This window comes from Lynx rufus, unplaced genomic scaffold, assembly GCF_022079265.1.
Source record: "Lynx rufus isolate CCGP_SWC_20201006 ecotype Redwood Valley unplaced genomic scaffold, mLynRuf1.p SCAF_24, whole genome shotgun sequence".
In the NCBI taxonomy this organism is placed as follows: domain Eukaryota; kingdom Metazoa; phylum Chordata; class Mammalia; order Carnivora; family Felidae; genus Lynx; species Lynx rufus.
Genome location: NW_025814839.1, coordinates 15,093,376 through 15,112,990, shown reverse-complemented (window position 1 = coordinate 15,112,990; position 19,615 = coordinate 15,093,376). Strand labels below are relative to the sequence as shown.

The 19,615-nt window shown below is 45.8% G+C and overlaps 2 protein-coding genes and 1 gene segment (V, D, J or C); all 3 read left to right on the top strand.

Annotated features, from left to right (window-relative positions):
• LOC124518350 (immunoglobulin lambda-1 light chain-like) overlaps window positions 1-19,615 on the top strand; it is a 677,956-nt gene that overhangs the window by 72,047 nt on the left and 586,294 nt on the right.
• Window positions 1-19,615, top strand: part of LOC124518353 (immunoglobulin lambda-1 light chain-like) — a 721,987-nt gene that overhangs the window by 148,807 nt on the left and 553,565 nt on the right. The gene's annotated exons all lie outside the window — the stretch shown is intronic.
• Window positions 8,394-19,615, top strand: part of LOC124518352 (immunoglobulin lambda-1 light chain-like) — a 550,070-nt gene continuing 538,848 nt past the window's right edge. Inside the window, exons 1-2 of the mRNA XM_047088336.1 lie at window positions 8,394-8,503; window positions 8,622-8,925. Of these exons, the coding sequence (XP_046944292.1) occupies window positions 8,458-8,503; window positions 8,622-8,925 (350 nt within the window). The 5' untranslated portion in view covers window positions 8,394-8,457. The remainder of the gene's footprint in view (window positions 8,504-8,621; window positions 8,926-19,615) is intronic.

Below are 19,615 nucleotides of genomic sequence, written 5' to 3'. Positions count from 1 at the left end.
TTGAAGGGGCACATGCACCCCAATGTTTATAGAAGCAGTATTGACAATAGCCAAAGTAAGGAAAGAGCCCAAATGTCTATCAACAGATGAATGGATAAAGACGTGGTATATATATATATATAAAATAGAGTATTACTCGGCAATCAAAAAGAATGAAATCTTGCCATTTGCAACAATGTAGATGGAACTAGAGGGTATTATGCTCAGCGAAATTAGTTAGAGAAAGACAAATATCATATGACTTCACCCATGTGTGGAATTTAAGATACAAAATAGATGAACAGAAGGGAAAGGAAGTAAAAATAATATAAAAATATATTTAAAATAATATAATAATATATTTATATTTATAATATATTTATATTATATAAATAATATATATATATTATATAATTATATATATTTATATTATAAAAATAATATAAAGATATATATATTCTCTTATAATACAGAGAATAAACTGAGGGTTGCTAGAGTGGTTGTTATTGGGGGGATGGGCTAAATGGGCAAGGGGGCCTTAAAGAGAACACTTGGGTTCAGCTATGGGTGTTATGTGTAGGAGACGAATCACTGGATTCTACTCCTGAAATCATTATTGCACTATATGCCAACTAACTTGCATGTAAATTTTAAAAAATAAATAAAATAATTTTTAAAAACTTTGCTTTCAATTATGCAAATGACCTTTCACAGTCCAGAGAGATCACGTGATTTTCATCTGTTGATTTACTAATTTGTTGTCTTATCTTAGAGGAATCACCCATGTGTAATCCCACTCCATATCTGCAAAAACTCACATGTGGTCATAGTATATGACTATTTTAGTCTGACAAGGGTATCCCACTATTGATATTTTATTTAGAATATTTATATCAATATTTCATAATATTCCACAATTTTCCTTTTTCTGTATTTTATGTGTCAAGTGTTTGTATCACTGTATATTTCTTTCTATAAGAATTTGTTTTCCATTGTTTTTTGATGATTTGAATATATATATATATATGCTTCATATATATATATATATATATATATGAAGCAAGCAAATGAAACTATGATCTCTGAAGATTGCTAGTGGTTTTTTGTGAAGTTAATCACATCTTATGCCTTTTTGTGGAAAAGTTCCTAATAAATTGTCTATTCTTTTTCTAAGGAAATTGGTCTGCTTTTATTTTCGGAAATTTGTTTATTTATTTTTTAAATGAAACCATTTTTATTTCCTAGTAAAGTATGCTTTTATTTATTATTAAGAGAGGTTAACAGTATTATTTTTTTTTCATTTTTGATTTTTGTCCACGTGTCATTTCTCCTTTGCATATTTGTGTATTATCCACTTTCATGTAAAGGTTAGTAAGTGGATTGTTCTATTTTCTTATCAAAATCCTGATTGTCAGGGCGCCTGGGTGGCTCAATCGGTTAAGTGTCCGACTTTGGCTCAGGTCATGATCTCAGAACTCGTGAGTTCGAGCCCCTCATCAGCCTCTGCACTGACCACTCAGAGCCTGGAGCCTGCTTCAGATTCTGTGTCTCTGTCTCTCTCTGCCCCTCCCCTTCTCTCTCTCTCTCTCTCAAAAATAAATAAGCATTTAAAAATGCATCTTCAAAAGACTAAACAAAAACCTGATTTGGGGGAGGAGGAGTTAGGATGGCAGAGCAGCATGGAGACCCTGAACTTGCCACATCCCTGAAATGCAGCTACATCAGCACCAAACTATTTTGAACACTTAGGAAATTGATCTGAGGGTTAACGCAACAATCTGTGCAACTTGAGCCACAGAACTGTACAGGTATGCGATGCAGAGTGGTCATCTGGGGGAGAGAAAATCTGCAGAGGGTACGGAGCCATTTTCGCTGAGGGAAGAGAGAAAGAGAAAGAGAAGGAGGTGGGGGGAGCGCAGTGCATCAGGATCGTGCAAGAAAAGCAGTCCCCCCCCCCCGCAAAAGTAGCTGGAGACAAAGAAAAAGGGAAAAAACGCCTGCAGGGGGCTGAACAAAACAGTCTGTTCCCCAAAACCATTGATGGGGAGAAAGGAGAGGTTTTCAGTGCCACCAGGAGTCTATCAATAGTGGAGCACAGAGTCTGAAGTTTTCAGAGCTCAGTGCATGGCGGTGTCCTCAGGACTGGAACTGTGACCTCCTCTCTTTGCCTCCTCTTGCACCTGGACCCCAAATAGGTCAAAGCTGAGGTGTCTCAGGGAATGAGAGCCTTGTAATCCTGCAGGTCCTTGCAGGCACAGAGACAACTACCTCTGCCCCAAGCTGCATGCCTGGGAGGGAAGACTCTGTGGGAGACTCACACATCTTAGCCCTCAGCACCTCTGGGGGACACAGTGAAGTCCTCAGACCCTGGAGTAGCCATGGGACCATCGCCATCATGCTCAATTATCAGTTCCTCGTGCTGCCGTGACCTAGACCCTGTCTTTGCCCCCATTATACTTCCAGTCTGACACATGTGGACATTCCATATGCATTTGCTTAAAGAATGAATGAGTGAGTGATTGAATGGATGAATCAATCATGCAGACAAAGCTCTCAGGTAGGCAGTTACTGTAACAACTGCATTCTTCCTATAGGGGAGGAAAGGCATTCCTGCAGCCTTGATTGTCTGTGACATTTCTACACCTCTCCACACTTCACACCATGGTTTCAATGTGACACAGGGACAGCAGACCCATCACCTACCCTCCACCTGCTCTCCCACCTGACCTCACCTGTGACATTCGGGGCACCCCTATCTCTGTAGTATCACGATCCATCCACCTGACACTCTGGACCATCCCTCCCTCTCCCATAGCCCAGGGTCCAGTCAGTCATCTCCCTATACCCCATCCGGGGACTTGTGCCATTTCTCCCTTCCCTGTTTCCTCTGCTGCCATCTTCCTCCAGCTGCCCCTCTGCCCAGTGTCCCCTTCCAGGTATCCCTGTCTCAAGTTCTGTCCTGGAACTTCCCTCAGAGCTCTATCTCTAATAAGCAGCACTGATGACAGGCATAGCTGGTATTAAAAGTCTCCCAGCACATGGAGTGGAGGTCACAGGATGGCGCCGTAGTGGTCCCTGCCCTGCCCAGGTCCTATTCTATCCCCACACCTGCAGCAGCCGCATCAGGGTTTGCTGAGTCCTGTCTGTCCTGCTCCAGAAAGGCCTCACATTCCCACAATGTGTGTCCTCCTCAGTGAAGGTGTGTGTCCCCTAAGAGAGCTCCTGTCCACACTCTGCCCCCAGAGTCAACCCATCTCCTCTGAGCCCTTCCCGGGGACAGATCCCCTCTGTTCTCTGTTCCCTGTGTCTTGTCCTCAGCTCCACAGCAGTTCATAGGCTTTCCCGGGTCAGGACTGCCTATGTCCTTCCCCTTGACTCCCATCCACAGAGGATGCATTATCAGGGACAGCACACCAGGATGGTATCTCTGTCCTTCCCTGGAGGGCCAGTCTCATTTGATGGAAACACAAGCATCAGGGAAGCAGGAGAAAAAGAGATTTGAGCACAAAGGGAACGAAGGAGGGGTTCTCGTGGAGACCAGCCAGGGGCTATGTAAGACCATGTCTGGGGGTTTCTGTAGGACAGGGGTCCCAGCCGACAGGAGGCCTCAGGGCCTGGCCCTGGCTTCCTAAGGGGACTGGGCAGGCATGCCCTCTCTGAGCCTGGCTGAGTCCCCTGTACACGGACCTGTGTGTGGTCTCAACAATTGCTTCCTCCAGGCCCAGTCATGGGGAAAACTAGAACATCAGATAGGCTTCCTATCCAAAGGCTCCAGACCCTGCGTGTGCATACAAGGAGAGGCAGGGATGGGTCACATGTGCATGAGAAGCCCCACCTGTGTGAGTTCCATGGGGAGGGGATAAAAGAAGCCAGAGGCAGCCCAGCCCCAGCTCTGTGGCCTAAGAAGAGGCTGTGTCACCATGGTCTGACCCCTGTCCTCCTCATGCTCCACTGTCACCGCATAAGTAGACAGCCCTCAGGGCCTCAGGAAAGCCCCCTAGCCTGAGACAAATGCCTTTGGCTCGGGTTCCAAATAGCTGCAAATTGTCCCTTCTCTTCATTCTGATATGCCGGTGTTTGCAGATTCTCTGTCCCAGCCACCCTCCCTCTCGGAATCCCTGGAATCATCACCAGACTCACCTGCACACTGAACAATGACATCAGTGTTGGCGGCTGTGGCACATACTGTTAACAGGAATATCACCATTAGCTGGATATTACCTCAACACCGAAATTTTCCGTATTTTTAATATAAACAAACACTAACAAAAAGAATACTTCTTGGGAAATTAGAGGCAGATAAAAAATAAATTGTTTTATTTCATTTTTTATCTTATATCTAACATTGACATAGAGGGTAAAAATTATCAAAGAATATTGCTATGGCCAATACTACTTAATATTTCTCTTCAATTTCTTACTAATACAAAACGAATCTAACTAAAATGAGAAGTAAAGTGTAATGAGAAGGAGTCGAGTTTTTTTTTAACTTTATTTATTTATTCTGAGGGGGGGAGGGGCAGAGATTGAGGGAGAGAGAGAATCTCAAGCCCACTCCACACTGTCAGCTCCGAGCCTGATCCAGGAACCGTGAGATCATGACCTGAGCTGAAATCAAGGGTCAGATGATTAACTGACTGAGCAAACCAGGGACCCCAGGGTTTTTATTTGAGAGAAGAAACATATTACATAGTGAGTTCAGGGTACTTACTTTAAAAATATTTTACTGATAAAATAATTCAGTAAAACCATTAGAAATATATAAAATAAAACTTGTATTACTTATTTTAATCATTTTAAAGAAGAATTATACTTCTTCATAAATTAAAGATAATGAAAGTGATTCTAATGGTATTACCAAAAAGGTAAACGTGCCAAGTAAACATCTTGAGACGTGTGCAATCTGTTTTAAAAAATAATTGCAAACTCCCTGAAAAATATGAAAGCAAATTGGAAAAACAAATTGAACATTTTTTTTGTCTTGAATGAGAAAACCAACTGAGTACATCAACAGTTAGTAGGTGATGCCATATAACTTACTTTCTACTTTCTGTTTTCCAGTGTGGAGTCTGAATGGAAGATATTTTCTAACTACAAAGAAACTGAGGAAAATCTGACTATGTATTGCAGACAGGGAAAGACATAACAATGGATTACAGGAAGGAATGTGAGAAATGAAAGGTCATGGAGTGTCTGAACTAGGGACACCCCGGAGGGAGTTTCATAAATCCATGATGGGAGCAGTCAGCATGGCCGTGTGCACCTGCAGCCACAGTCAGCTGGCAGATTTAGGGGGAGAAGAAGCATCCTGGTGGATGCCATGGGCGTGGGGAGGGGGCTGGTGAGGTGAGGAGACTCATCCTTGGTGGGTGATGAGGGATGGAGTATGGTGATAATGATGACCCATGACTTGATGTAAGTGAGGAGGGACAAGGGGTATAAGGAAGTGAAGAAATCAGCAGGGAAAGGGAAAGAGAAAATGCAGTTTCTTTCCTATTCCAAAAACCCTCCCACTCACCTTCACCCTGGACAGGAGGGGGTGCTATCTCTCCCACCCTGCCTCCTGCCTGGTCACCTTGACACCAAGGTGTCAAGAAAAAAAATTGGTTGTGATAATAGTTGAACTATTAAAAACTAGATGACAGCAGGGCTCCCTTAGCCTTTCAGGGGGTGTGATTCTCTTCCAGAGACTTCCTGCAAACGTCAAAATATATAATCATTTTTCTTATGCCCCAGAATCTTTCTTAAGAACTATCTGGACAGTAGATCCCCCATGGAAACATTCTCCTCTTATCCCTTATATCACAAGCTTTAGCCCATCTCTGTGTCCTACTCAATCCCAGGAGACACCTGGGGATCCAGAGGGCTGTGGGTTGGCTGTGGTGTGGGGGCAGGAAGGAGGGGGTGTGTGCTCACCCCCTGTCCTGTGATCTCTGACACTTGAGGATAGGATGACTATAAGCTTTGTGTCTGTAGACAAAAAAATGGGACAGATTCCTGTCACTCAATAAGACCTGGACTTCTGATTCAGTGAATTGCTAACAGGTCTGTTCTCAAAGGAGTCCTCACTGCCGAATTAAATACTCCTCCAAGAAAAATTCTTTCAGACCCTTGCCCTTTTAATCCAGAATCCAGGGTCCTGAACATTTTAACAGAGAATCAGCTTCATGGATAGATTTTTATGGAGAACCATCTTTCACAGTGTAAGAAAGCCACAAGAAGAACTGAGGGCCAGTTGGCCTCATTTTTGGTCACACAGAAACACACACACACACACACACACACACACACTCATAGACACACAGGATCTTCCCTCTCTCTGAGTGTCTACTGTTTTTGACTCTTCAGTTCCTAGGCCTCTTTGTCCCTCCAGAAGGGACAACCTATGCTCACCCAGCCATCCTCAGGATCTCAGTAACTGGGAGGCAGAATCCCCATTAGCAGAAAACCCCAGGAATAATGAGTGTAACTGGGGTCCTGTCACCAGGTAGCCAGGATGTGCACTAAACACCAGCTCCCCCGGGACAAGGCCGATATCAGGAAACCTATAGCAGGTCTCTGTCCCCATGGGAAGCTCAGTCCACAACCATCTCTGGACTCCAATCTGCACCTGAGGGGCTGTGTGGTACATTGATTCTGAGAGCAGCAGCCTGAATGCTGCTCTCATGAGGCCAAGGCCATAGGGAAGTGACACACAATCTCCCCCTGCTGTCAGGGCTGGGCTGACACTCCCTCAGCGACACCTCCAGACAGGGTGAACTTTTACAGCAAACTCTACTGTTCCAACCCAGAGCCACAAGGCTTGTGACCTCAGGGACACAGTCCCCCTTATCTCCACCTCTCCACCACTCACATGTGGGTTCTTTGAATGACCTGGAACTTCTGGGTCCAGGTGGCCTTGGGTAACAGAAATTCATTCTTTTAGTCATGGGTGGATGAATGAGTACTTGCTCTGTCCTGAATATCCTGGACACAAGGCACAGGGATACAACTTTGCACACCCCAGAGACAATTCTGACCCCAAATAGTTTTGTCCTGGAACCTCTCTCAGTATTTAATAATTCCATCACCAAGATGGCTCTGAGATTCAAAGGAACAGGCCCCTTATAGGGTTTCACTGGATACCATGTTGGGCTTTCCATCCTGCTAAATCAGACCCATGATAATAAAACTCATGACTAAAAAAAAAATAAGAAGAAATTAATAAAAAATCAAACTACTTTAGTAAAATTTTATAGACTCCTATTCATCTGAAAACAGAAGGCATTCCTATTCCATTGCTTTTCCATCCTTGATTTTAAACCACAATCTCCATCCATATTCTCTCTGGAGTAAGCACAGACCTGGGAAAAATACACTAATGATTTTACCTCCATCTTCTCAATGACATCAGCATTGAAATTAAATCAATCTTAATGAGATGAATTTTATGTAAAAGGACACACCCATTTATATGCAGGTTTGGCTAAGTGGTGACTAATACATAATCTCTGTCACCAGATCCTTGTCAGAAGATTGTTATCATTTTCTCCTAGAACAATTGTTATTCATTTTCTCCTAGAACTTCCTACAGGTTTGTTCCTTGTGCTCTGAGGTCAGTGCCACACACAGCCTCACATGGCAGGGCTCCTGCAGACTGTGCGCTGGGAGAACAGATCCTAGGAGGGAATCACTGCCCACAATGTATGCAGAACTGTTGTTTTAAGCAGGTGGAAATCATAATGGATTACAAAGATTTTCAGTGAGTAACCCCTCTATGCATGGGCACTAGGACTTCTATGCACAACCTGGAGAGAATCTCTCCCCATCTCCTCAGTGCTGCAGGAACCTCAGAGGAAGGAAATCCTGGAAACCAGGGAGGAATCACATAAGAGGAAAGATGCAGTGACCTCCACAAAAGGGGCCATGTGTCCATGGGGACCTGTCAGTGCTTTGGACTTGAGCCTGATCTAAGAGTTTGTGTAGAGACACCTCATCAGGCCAGACCCATGAATAGCCAAGAGAGACATGGACAGACTCACCCTGAAGAATCTGAGTAGAGCATAGAGTCTGCCTTTAGGTGATGGGAAGACATATAAGGGGACACTTGACTTGGTCCTAATGCAGGAAATAGTGGACAGAGCAGTGAGGAGGCAAGAGCTGTCTCTGATGAGCTCTGGTCACCATGTCACACAATGGTGTGTCTGTGTCTGGACATTAGGGGGAGCTCAAGGCCAGTTTCAGAGGAGTCAGGGGTGATCAGAGCTGGGACCTGGCACCTGGCACTGCCTGTGCTTTCTGCTCAAGGCTCACAGCTGTGACCTCACTGAAGGCCAAGGGACCTGACCACGCCCAGTGAGGGATCTAGAGCTCAGGTTCTCATTTGCATGGATGGGCCCTCCCTCTCTCCGAGGATGAAGAGGGGAAGGGAGACATTAGGGGAGGTCTGCTCAGCTGTGGGCCTGCAGAAGGAAGGAAGGATCCACGATAACCTCCACCATGTCCTGGTCTCCTCTCCTCCTCATCCTCCTCGCTCACTGCACAGGTGACTGATGTGGGGACAGGGGAAAGGGACACACTTTCCTGGGAGGACAAAATGGGCCCTGCTTCTTCCTCCTGTCTCTATACCAGCATCACCTTCTCTGTCTCTCCCCCCTTTACAGTGTCCTGGGCCCAGTCTAGGCTGACTCAGCCGCCCTCAGTGTCTGGATCTCTGGGCCAGAGGGTCACCATCTCCTGCGCTGGAAGCAGCTCTAATATTGGTGGTTATGCTGTGAACTGGCACCAACAATTCCCAGGAATGGCCCCCAAAACCATCATCTATGGTAATAGCAATCGACCCTCTGGGGTCCCAGATCGATTCTCCGGCTCCAAGTCTGGCAACACAGGCACCCTGACCATCACTGGGCTCCAGGCTGAGGACGAGGCTGATTATTACTGCTCATCGTGGGACAGCAGTGGCAGTGCTCGCACAGTGTTCCAGGCCTGTGGGGAAGTGAGACAAAAACCTGCTTTCTCGTCTGTAAAGAGAGGGAACAGACCAGCAGTCGCCTGCTCAGCTAGGCCTGTGATGCTCCTTATTCTTTTGCTGATACTCTGGGCGCAGGTCCATCCAGCGACACCTTGTGTGATTGAGGCTCCTCCTGTCCCTTCTGTTCTCAAATTCACTCTGAGCAGACCATTCTTAGACAAAGAGTCTTCATGAAACAGATGTTTTCGTTTTGTTTTGTTTTTTTTTGTTTTGTTTTCTGGGGTATTTTGCTCCTAGGCTGGATCATATTATTTTTTTCTTTTTTTTTTAAATAAATGAAACATTTTATTTTGCCTCTGAACTTATCATGGGACCTCAATTACACCCATGCTCTTCTTGAAGAAAAAGTCAGTCTTGTTTGCGTATGATATTTTACCAATTGGTTATAAATGGTGCTGGTTAGTTTTTGTCTTAGTTCCTGATTTGAGAAATAGATGCCAACTTAAAATTACAAAATTATAAAAATAAACCCAAAAAAATTTGTCCATAGGAAAAAAACTGCATGTGAATGTCTACAGCAGTTTCATTCACAAACACTAAAAATTGAAACCAACCAGAAATCTGCACAGGGATGTTTTTTCCAGGTTTATCTCTAATCACTCAAACCTGGAACCAACTAAGATGCCACCAAATAGGTGGTACATTTATAAAATGGGATATGGTTCCCAGGACGATTAGAGTTATAGCACATACTGGAAAGGACAAAACTCTCGAGAGTATAAACATTTGTGGTTCCTGGGGGACTGAAAGTAGAAAAAGAGTTGATCATATGAAGAGAGGAAAATGTTTCCCAGCAATACAATTATTCTATATGATAGTATAATGACCCTGAAATGACACTATGGCATTGCCAGAACTCATGGAAAACTGTACAGCCACATGACAGAACCTTAGAATGCACATGCAAAAAACTAATTTAGGAGAGTTGGAGCCCATGATGGAATGCAGAATGTGACAATTCTATTGACTTCCAAGACAAATGCGTGAACCCACCTCGGTGCAGGGGTTGGGAGAAAGCTGCTGAGCTGTGTGACTTTGAAAATGAGTGGAGGGGCGCCTGGGTGGCGCAGTCGGTTAAACGTCTGACTTCAGCCAGGTCATGATCTCGCGGTCCGTGAGTTCGAGCCCCGCGTCAGGCTCTCGGCTGATGGCTCAGAGCCTGGAGCCTGTTTCCGATTCTGTGTCTCCCTCTCTCTCTGCCCCTCCCCCATTCATGCTCTGTCTCTCGCTGTCCCAAAAATAAATAAACATTGAAAAAAAAATTAAAAAAAAAAAAAGAAAATGAGTGGAGCCTCTACATGTAAAGACGTAAGAAACTGCATGCAAGTTCTGAACTCTAGGAGATAAGGTGGTATCCCATGGGGGAACAGGTAGATTATTTTGAATTGGCTGCACTATGTACTGGAACGGAACAAGCAAGTAAATGGTGGGGGGGGGGCCAGATTGCTCACTTTACGAATGGAAAGTCACAGCTATAACCAAGGGAAGAGACTTAAGTGAAGTGTGTGGTCATGGATTAGAGCTGGAGACGGCAGTTTGGAATCATGTGTAATATGGGAATAGTCACCAATATGTGCACATTGTTGGGTTAGTGTACTCATATATATGTCTTTGTCATCTGAACAAGACTGGAAGCAATGATGCCTCATAGCCATGAGATGCATTTTCCCACATACTGCCTTCTAATACTGTTCTCCAGGGAAGAGATGTAGGCTTCTTTGGAGAAATGCTTAATTCCTAGTCAGGAATTACACAGGATGAGCATAGAGTAACCTGTAGTGTCAGAAAGTGAAGAATCCTTCAAAACAAACACAAGCGCATCCATGCACACCCACCACATACATGCAAGTGTGTGTGCGTGTGCGCGCGCGCACACACACACACACACACGACAGGGTGTGTCAAGGACCTCATGAGCCAAATTAAAGGGCTCCCATTGGGCAAAACTGGAAAGATTTGAGCAACCAAATAAATGTAATAGTATGGGGTTAAAACTCAAAGTCTAAAATATCTGTCCATGATCCATATTGTTAACTGGTTGTATAAATGAATAAATGGAAGGAGAAGAGACATATTCCCATGCAGATATTTCAAGGAACAAGTGTAAATACTTGGCCCTGAAGGATGTCAGGCATAATCCCCACTCAGTAAGTATGGACAAAGGTACAAAAAAGAAGGAGAGTCTAGGGGCGCCTGGGTGGCTCAGTCAGTTAAGCGGCCGGCTTTGGCTCAGGTCATGATCTCACGGTCCGTGAGTTCGAGCCCCGCGTCGGGCTCTGTGCTGACAGCTCAGAGCCTGGACCCTGTTTCAGATTCTGTGTCTCCCTCTCTCTCTAACACTCCCCCGTTCATGCTCTGTCTCTCTCTGTCTCAAAAGTAAATAAACGTTAAAAAAATTTAAAAAAAAAGGAGAGTCTAAGAAAGTTTCTCAGTAAGAGAAGCTTAAGGAAACATCATGACTAAACATCACAAAGAATCCTTGAACTGGATCTTAGAACAGAAGAAGAACATTAGGTAAAAACTAAGAATATCTGAATAAATCGTTATGGGTTAAACTGTGTCTCTACCAATTCATGTGATAAAAAGTTCCCCCAAATCTTATATTTCAGGATGTAACCTTATTTGAAATGAGATTGCTGCAGATCTAATTGGCTAAGGTGAGACCACTAAGGTTTAATTGCATGTGTCATAATTCTTTTCTCTCTTTGGTTTTCCTCTGACTCTTTGGTTGGAGTGATGGTCAATTGTGTATGAATATTTTAGAGAACAGAGCCTATGAACCCATTCTTCAATTTCATAGAAGGCCTTGAGATTACAGAAAAGAAATATATAAAATGCTGTTTTCTTTTTAAGGTCAATCCCTAGGGCATTTAACAAATAAACATGATTAAGGCTAAATATGGGTTAGGTACCTTATCCTGGAGGCCCTTTCATGTAGAAATGGAGAAATTCTAAGACGACAGAGGGCCCTTGTACAGTGTAATGGTTTATACCGGTCCTCATACTGAGAACAATTATAAATCTGGACTAATAAAAAGGAAAATGAATCATATGTATGTCAGAGAGACAGAAGAAATAATGAATTCCCAGGGTAACTGTAAAGGGTAAGTGAAAACCCAGCCTGAGAAGCATGAACAGTAGACACGTTTTGGTTGAAAGCATTTTAGTCTCATGACAAATACAGACATCAAATCTCAGGACCTGTGCAGGGGGTTATGGGATGTAACAGGACACTCTCATAATATAGCAACATTAGTCTCCCTGTAAGGAAAACTCAAACAACCTTTTTAAAATTTTTTATTTACTTAAACTCAATTAGTTAACATACAGTGTAGTGTTGGCTTCAGGGGTAGAACCCAGTGATTCATCACTTACATATAACACTCAGTGCTCATCCCAACAAGTGCCCTTCCTAACGCCCATCAGCCATTTAGCCCATCCCCCCACATACCTCTCTTCCAGCAACTCTTAGTTTTTTATAATGTATTTAAGAGTCTTTTATGGTTTTCTTCCCTGTCTGTTTTTATCTTATTTTTGCTTCCCTTCCCTATGTTCATCTGTTCTGTTACTTAAATTCCACATATGAGTGAAATCAGTCTTTCTCTATCTTACTTAGCATAATACACACTGGTTCCATTCACATTGTTGTAAATGACAAGATTTCATTCTTTGTGATTGCTGAGTAGTATTCCATTGTATATATAGATACCACATCTTCTTTAATCATTCATCAGTCGATGGACATCTGGGCTTTTTTCATACTTTGTTGATTGTTGATAGTTCTTCTATAAACACCAAGGTGCATATGCCCCTTCAAATCAGCAGTTTTTGTATCTTTTGGATAAATACTTAGTAGTGCAATTGCTGGGCCATAGGGTAACTCTATTTGTAATTTTTTGAGGAGTCTCCATACTGTTTTCCAGAGTGGCTGCACCAGTCTGCAATCCCACCAACAGTGCAAAAGTGTTCCCCTTCTACACATGCTCACCAACACCTGTTGTATTTAGCCATTCTGACAGTTGTGAGGTGGTATCTCATTGTGGTTTTGATTTGTATTTCTCTGATGATGAGGGATGTTGAGCATCTTTTCATGTGTCTGTCAACCATCTGGATGTCTTCTTTGGAAAACTGTCTATTTATGTCTTCTGCCCATTTCTTCATTGGATTATTTTTGGGAGATGTTGAGTTTGATAAGTTCTTTATAGATTTTGGATATTAACCCTTTATCTGATATGTTATTTGCAAATATCTTCTCCCATTCTGTCGGTTGCCTTTTAGTTTTGTCGATTGTTTCCTTCACCATGCAAAAGCTTTTTATCTTGAAGTCCCAATAGTTCATGTTTGCTTTTATTGCCTCCAGAGACATGTCTAGTGGGAAGTTGCTGTGGCCAAGGTCAAAGAGGTTGCTGCCTGTTTTGTCCTGTAGGATTTTGGGTTTTTGTTTTGGGTTTTTTATTAATATAATTTATTGTCAAATTGGCTTACATACAACACCCAGGGCTCATTCCAACAAGTGCCCTCTTCAATACCCTTCACCCATTTTCCCCTCTCCCCCACCCCCATCCACTCTCAATTTGTTCTCTTAAATACAGAGGCAAACCCTCCCTCTCTGTAACTATTTTTTCCCCTTCCCTTCTCCCATGGACTTCTGTTAAGTTTCTCAAGATCCACATATGAGTGAAAACATGATATCTGTCCTTCTCTGACTGACTTATTTCACTCAGCATAATACCTTCCAGTTCCATCCATGTTACTGCAAATGGCATGATTTCATTCTTTCTCATTGCCAAGTAATATTCCATTGTATATATAAACCACATCTTTTTTATCCATTCATCATTTGGTGGACATTTAGGCTCTTTCCCTAATTTGGCTATTGTTGAAATCACAGCTATAAACATTGGGGTACATGTGCTCCTATGACTTAGAACTTCTATATCCCTTGGGTAAAGTCCTAGCAGTTCTATTGCTGGGTCATAGGGTAGTTCTATTTTTAATTTTTTGTTTTCGAGAGCAGCTGCAACAGTTTGTATTCCCACCAACAGTTCAAGAGGGTTCCCGTTTTTCCACATCCTCGCCAGCATCTATAGTTTCCTGATTTGTTAATTTTAGCCACTCTCACTGGTGTGAGGTGGTATCTCAGTGTGGCTTTGATTTGTATAACCCTGATGATGACTGATGTTGAGCATCATTTCATGTCTGTTGGCTATCTGGATGTCTTCTTTGGAAAAGTGTCTAATCATGTCTTCTGCCCATTTTTTTCACTAGATTATTTGTTTTTGGGATGTGGAGTTTGACAAGTTCTTTATAGATTTTGGATACTAGCCCTTTATCTGATATGTCATTTGCAAATACCTTTTCCCATTCCATTGGTTGCCTTCTAGTTTTATTGATTGTTTCTTTTACAGTGCAGAAGCTTTTTATCTTGATGAGGTCCCAATAGTTCATTTTTGCTTTTAATTCCATTTCCTTTGGAGATGTGTTAAGCAAGAAATTGCTGCGGCTGAGGTAAAAGAGGTTGTTGCCTGCTTTCTCCTCTAGGGTTTTGATGGTTTCCTGTGTCACATTTAGGATATTGTTGTGTTTCATTGCATCACTTAGTTCTCTAATTCTCCCCTCATACTCCTGGGTTTTTTTATCTCTCTTTTTCTCAGCTTCCTCTTTTTCCATAATTTTATCTTCTAGCTCACCTATTCTCTCCTCTGTCTCTTCAATCCGGGCTGTGGTCGCCTGCATTTTATTTTGCACCTCATTTATAGCATTTTTTAGCTCCTCATGACTGTTTCTTAGTCCCAAGGTATCTGTAGCAATAGATTCTCTGCTGTCCTCTTTGCTTTTCTCAAGCCCTGCGATTAATTTTATGACTATTATTTTAAATTCATGTTCCGTGATATTGCTTAAATTGTTTTTGATCAATTCATTAGCTGCCGCTACTTCCTGGAGTTTCTTTTGAGGAGAATTCTTCCATTTTGTCATTTTGGATAGTCTGTGGGGTGGCACAGAACTGCAGGGCACTTCCCCTGTACTGTCTGGAGTAACTTGTGTTGGTGGGCGGGGCCATAGTCACACCCAATGTCTGTTCCTAGTCAACTGCTGGCATCACAGTCAGACTGGTGTGTACCTTATCTTCCCCTCTGCCTGGGGCAGGACTCACTGTGGAGTGGCGTGGCCCCCGTCTGGGCTACTTGCACACTGCCAGGCTTGCGGTGCTGCTTGTATGGGATCTGGCGTATTAGCCGGGGTGGATCCGCAAGGTGCACCAGGGAGGGAGGGGTAGGCTCAGCTCAGTTTGCTGTCAGTGGTCACCTGCGGGAAGGGCCCTGCAGCACCAGGAGGGAAGCTGACAGACCCTTCAAAGGGATGGATCTACAGAAGCACAGCGTTGGGTGTTTGTGAGGTGCAAGCAAGTTCGTGATGCAACTGGTTCCCTTTGGGAGTTCGGCTCGGGGATGGGAGAGGGAGATGGTGCTGGAGAGCACCCTTGTTCCCTGTGGAGCCGAGCTCTGTCTTCTGGGGCTCAACACCTCTCCCATCCGGTGTCCTTTTGCCCTCCTGCTCTCCGAGCAGGGCTGTTGACTTTTAACATTCCAGATGTCAAGTCCCGCTGGCTGTCCGAACTCATGGAATCCAGCCCCTCCGCTTTTGCAAGCCATATTTGGGGGCTCCGCCTTGCCTGGCACGCTGCCCCCCTCTGCCCCGGATCCCTCCCACCAGTCCATGTAGTGCGCACCACCTCTCCGCCCTTCCTACCCTCTTCCATGGGCCACTTGTGTACGCTTGACTCTGGAGAGTCCATTCTGCTAGTCTTCTGGTGGTTTTATGGGTTATTGAGCAGATGTGGGTGGAATATAAGTGATCAGCAGGACTTAGTGAGCCCAGCATCTTCCTACGCAGCCAGCTTCTCTGAAGAGCCTGCCTGTGTATATAAAATTCTAAAGATTGTGCCAAAAAACTGTCAGAACCAAGAAATAAATTCAGTAAAGTCACAGGATACAAAATCAATGTACAGAACTCTGTTGCATTTCTATACACTGATAATGAAGCCTTAGAAAGAGAAATTAAGAAATCAATCCACCTGGCTCTGGTTCTCACTGTGGCTTAGCCTCTGGGTGCTCACAGGCCCTTGGGGAGCCCCAGGTCAGGCCCCACAGCTTTCGCTCCATCCCCTCCTGGGGTGAGATTTCCAGACAAGGGTCAGGTTCAGGGTTCAGGCTGGGGCTGGACAGCCAGGGGGAGGGGGCTGGTTTGCATGAAGGGTCTCTCCCTCCCCGTGGGCTGCTGGAGGCAATAAGAGAGACTCTGGGAGCCCGGCTGAGGGACATTGAGGACACACTGCTGAGCAGGGGTCTCCACCATGGCCTGGGCTCCTCTCCTGCTCACACTGCTGGCTCACTGCACAGGTGGCTGGAGGCTGGGATCGGGGCTGGAGACGAGAGGAATGTGGAACCATGTATGGGCCCTGTCCACTGACCCCTCTCTCTCACCCCATGTCTCTCTTCTGACTTGCAGGGTCCTGGACCCAGTCGGTGGTGACTCAGCCATCTGCAGTATCCTAGCCTGTGAATAAGACTGTTACCATCTCCTGCACGGGAAGCAGCAGCAAGGTTGGGGCTGGAGGTGTGTCCTGGTACCAGCAGCTCCCAGGCAGTGTCCCCAAAGTTCTCATCTATGGTAGCAGTGCTCGGCCTGCGGGCGTCCCGTCCAGACTCTCAGGCTCCAGGTCAGGGAACGTGGCCTCCCTTTGCATCTCTAGCCTCCAGGCTGAGGATGAGGCTGATTATTACTGCTCAGTGTGTGACCACAGTCTCAAAGCTCACACACTGCTCCGGGTCTGTGGGGAAGGGAGACCCAAACCTGCTGTCCCCTCAGCAATGGGACTTCCTGTGCAGCTCACACCCCTTGGCCGACACAGCTGCTTCTTTGTTCGTGTCTTCTAATAGTGGAGTCTTAGACAAGGCTAGGGAATTTCGTCTAGAAATAGTGTCCTTGTTCTCTCAAATTGTGCCCGTAAACCCAGCCCTACTCTGCAAAACATTGTCTGATTTTCTTCCATTGGGCAGGATTTACTGCACACCTGGGGGCAGGCTGTCCTGGGAATTGAGTCCCCGTTGGGTCAGACCCCGGCAGGTTTCATGTGTTCCTGATCAGGATAGACGACTGTACAGAGATCCGTCCCTGCACACCCTGTGGTGAACACCAAGTATGTGTCAGGCATGACCCTTGGGCTTAGGCTCGGCGTGAGTGCGCTAGGGACAATCTACGTCCTCATGCTGCTGAAAATGTCCTGGGAGAGAAAGAGGACAAAGAAGTATGAATAGCAACACATAAGATGTTTCTGGATAGTGAACAAGGGTGAGGCAGTGAGGTGGACCTGGAACATTGGAGGGGTTGACAGGAACCCCCCGAATCTGACGTGCTGGGATGATGTCTCAGTGCTGCATAGATGATCAAGGAGCCAGAGGGGAGCGTGAGGAGGGGACCAGGCAGAGGCTGTTGACTGTGTCCCCGTCAGACCCCTCCTCCTGAGGTCAGGGGTCCAGGCTCGGGTCCTGCTGGAAGAGCTGTGCTGAGAGGTGGGTCCCAGGGAGCCACCTCTGTCTTTCTGACAAGGCAGAGCTGCCTCTTTCCAATCCCTTCCCCTGTGGTCCTTGTTGATGGACTCCCCCACTCCCACAAACAGTAGACAGAAGACGAATCCAGGGGAGGCCCGGGGGTCTGACCTTGCTCAGTAAAGTGGGGTCAGAGGGAGGAGGAGTGCCCCAGCCTTCCCAAGCTGTGGGATGTGGCCGGTCCAGGCTTCTGTCTACCTGCTGTGCCAGCCGCAAGACACATCATTCCTTGGGGGCCAGTCTCTGGGCACCCTGTCCTCCACTCATGTAAACCCATGAGGGAGGGTCAGGATCTGGGGAGGCTGCTGTAGGGAATGGAAGGGTGGGTGGGGTGAGAAGGTTGTAGCCTAGTGATGGGCCCAGAGGTGAGGGATCTCCCCCAATATTGAGGAGGGGGTCGTGGAAATGGCAGGCGTCAAGAGGGCCTTCCCTTCCCCCAGGCGCGATACTCACATTGCCTTTCACATGCTTTGTAACCTGTAATGCAGCAAAAAGGGGTGCTGTGGGCACGTGTATGAAGCACACGGGTGAGCCCAGAACTGTGGACCCAGCACCTGACAGCCATCAGGAGCAGCTCAGTAACGAGGGTCCAGACAACCACAGGCCTCTAACTGGGGTGCCAGTTTTGTCACAGAGGACAGGATGTTTTCGGGGTGTGAAGGTATGTGGGATAGAATGGAATAATCCGTGTGGTTTTGGCCAGCAATCAGGGACAGAAGTCAGGGCCACCAGGGGCCAGCCATCAGTGTGCTCGCTAGAGGATACTCACCTGATAGGACCTGGGGCTCATCACCACCCAGGCTGCCTGTGCCCTTAGGTTAGCTCCTCTCTTCTTCCTCTGGCTCATTCCACCGGTGAAATCCCAGGGCACGGGAGCTGGACAGATGTACAGCAAGGGCGTACCTGAGTGCAGCAACTCCACCCACATGGGAATTTCTGGATAGAAAGAGACCTCCAGGAGCCCAGTCTCCATAACAGAGCTTTAGAGGTCAGAGTCTGCGTGTCCATCATGACCTGGGCCCCTCTCCTCCTCACCTCCCTCCCTCCCCACACAGCTGAGAGCCAGCCTCATCCAAGGTGGGTGGGAGACGTGCCAGCTCTGCTCCAAACCCTCACTCTCATTCACAGTGGACTCCTGCCCTGCTCAAACTCCTCTGGGTCCCTTTAGAGTGTCTGTGAGCCAGGCAGGGCTGACTCGGCCACCGTCAGTGATCAAGGTCCTAGAATGATGGCCAAGTTCTCTTATACTGGACACGGTAACATTGCTGGCAATGAGGCAGAAGCTTGGCTTCAGCAACACCTGAGCCATGTCCTCAAACTTCTTTTCAATGGAAGAACAAACATCTAGCCCTCTGGGGTCTCCACAGAGTTTCTGGATGCAGGGCAAGCAGCCTGGCTTCCCTGAACATCCCTGGTTCAGGCTGAGGGGGAGGCTGTTTATTTCCGGTCAGCGTGGAAAAGCAGCCTTGGAGTTGCACAGTGCTTCAGGCCAGTTGGGAAGAGACACCCCAACCCTGAGCTCCCAGGTGTCACCCATCACCTGAAGACCATGTCACTGGTCCCTGAAGAGACAAGAGCTGGGTTTCCGCTGACAATCGTGTGGACCACTCAGGATTAGAAGACATAATAATGTGAGGATAAAAGGTTGGATCTGCAGGATTAGCAAGTGCATGGGAAGTATCATTACGGATCTATTTGGCCTTTGTGATATATGTACATTCACGTGCTTTCCCGAAGGGGAGACACAGATTTCAGGTTTAAGTAAATGGGTACTTATTTTTCCAGGTCTTTCTGTTCCATTTGGAGATGCTGAATTCGTGTGTTCAGCTGGTCCATCTCTCTTCCTTCCAGGAGACATGTTCACCAGGGTCACCAGCCCCCACCCTCCCCTGTTTCTTGGACCTTGGCACATGTTCTGACCTCTGACCCAGGGCTATCCCCCTTATGCAGGGACATCGGTTGGGTCACCTTACAAGATCCCACTTACATACCACAGCTGTGCTCAGACCTCTTTGTC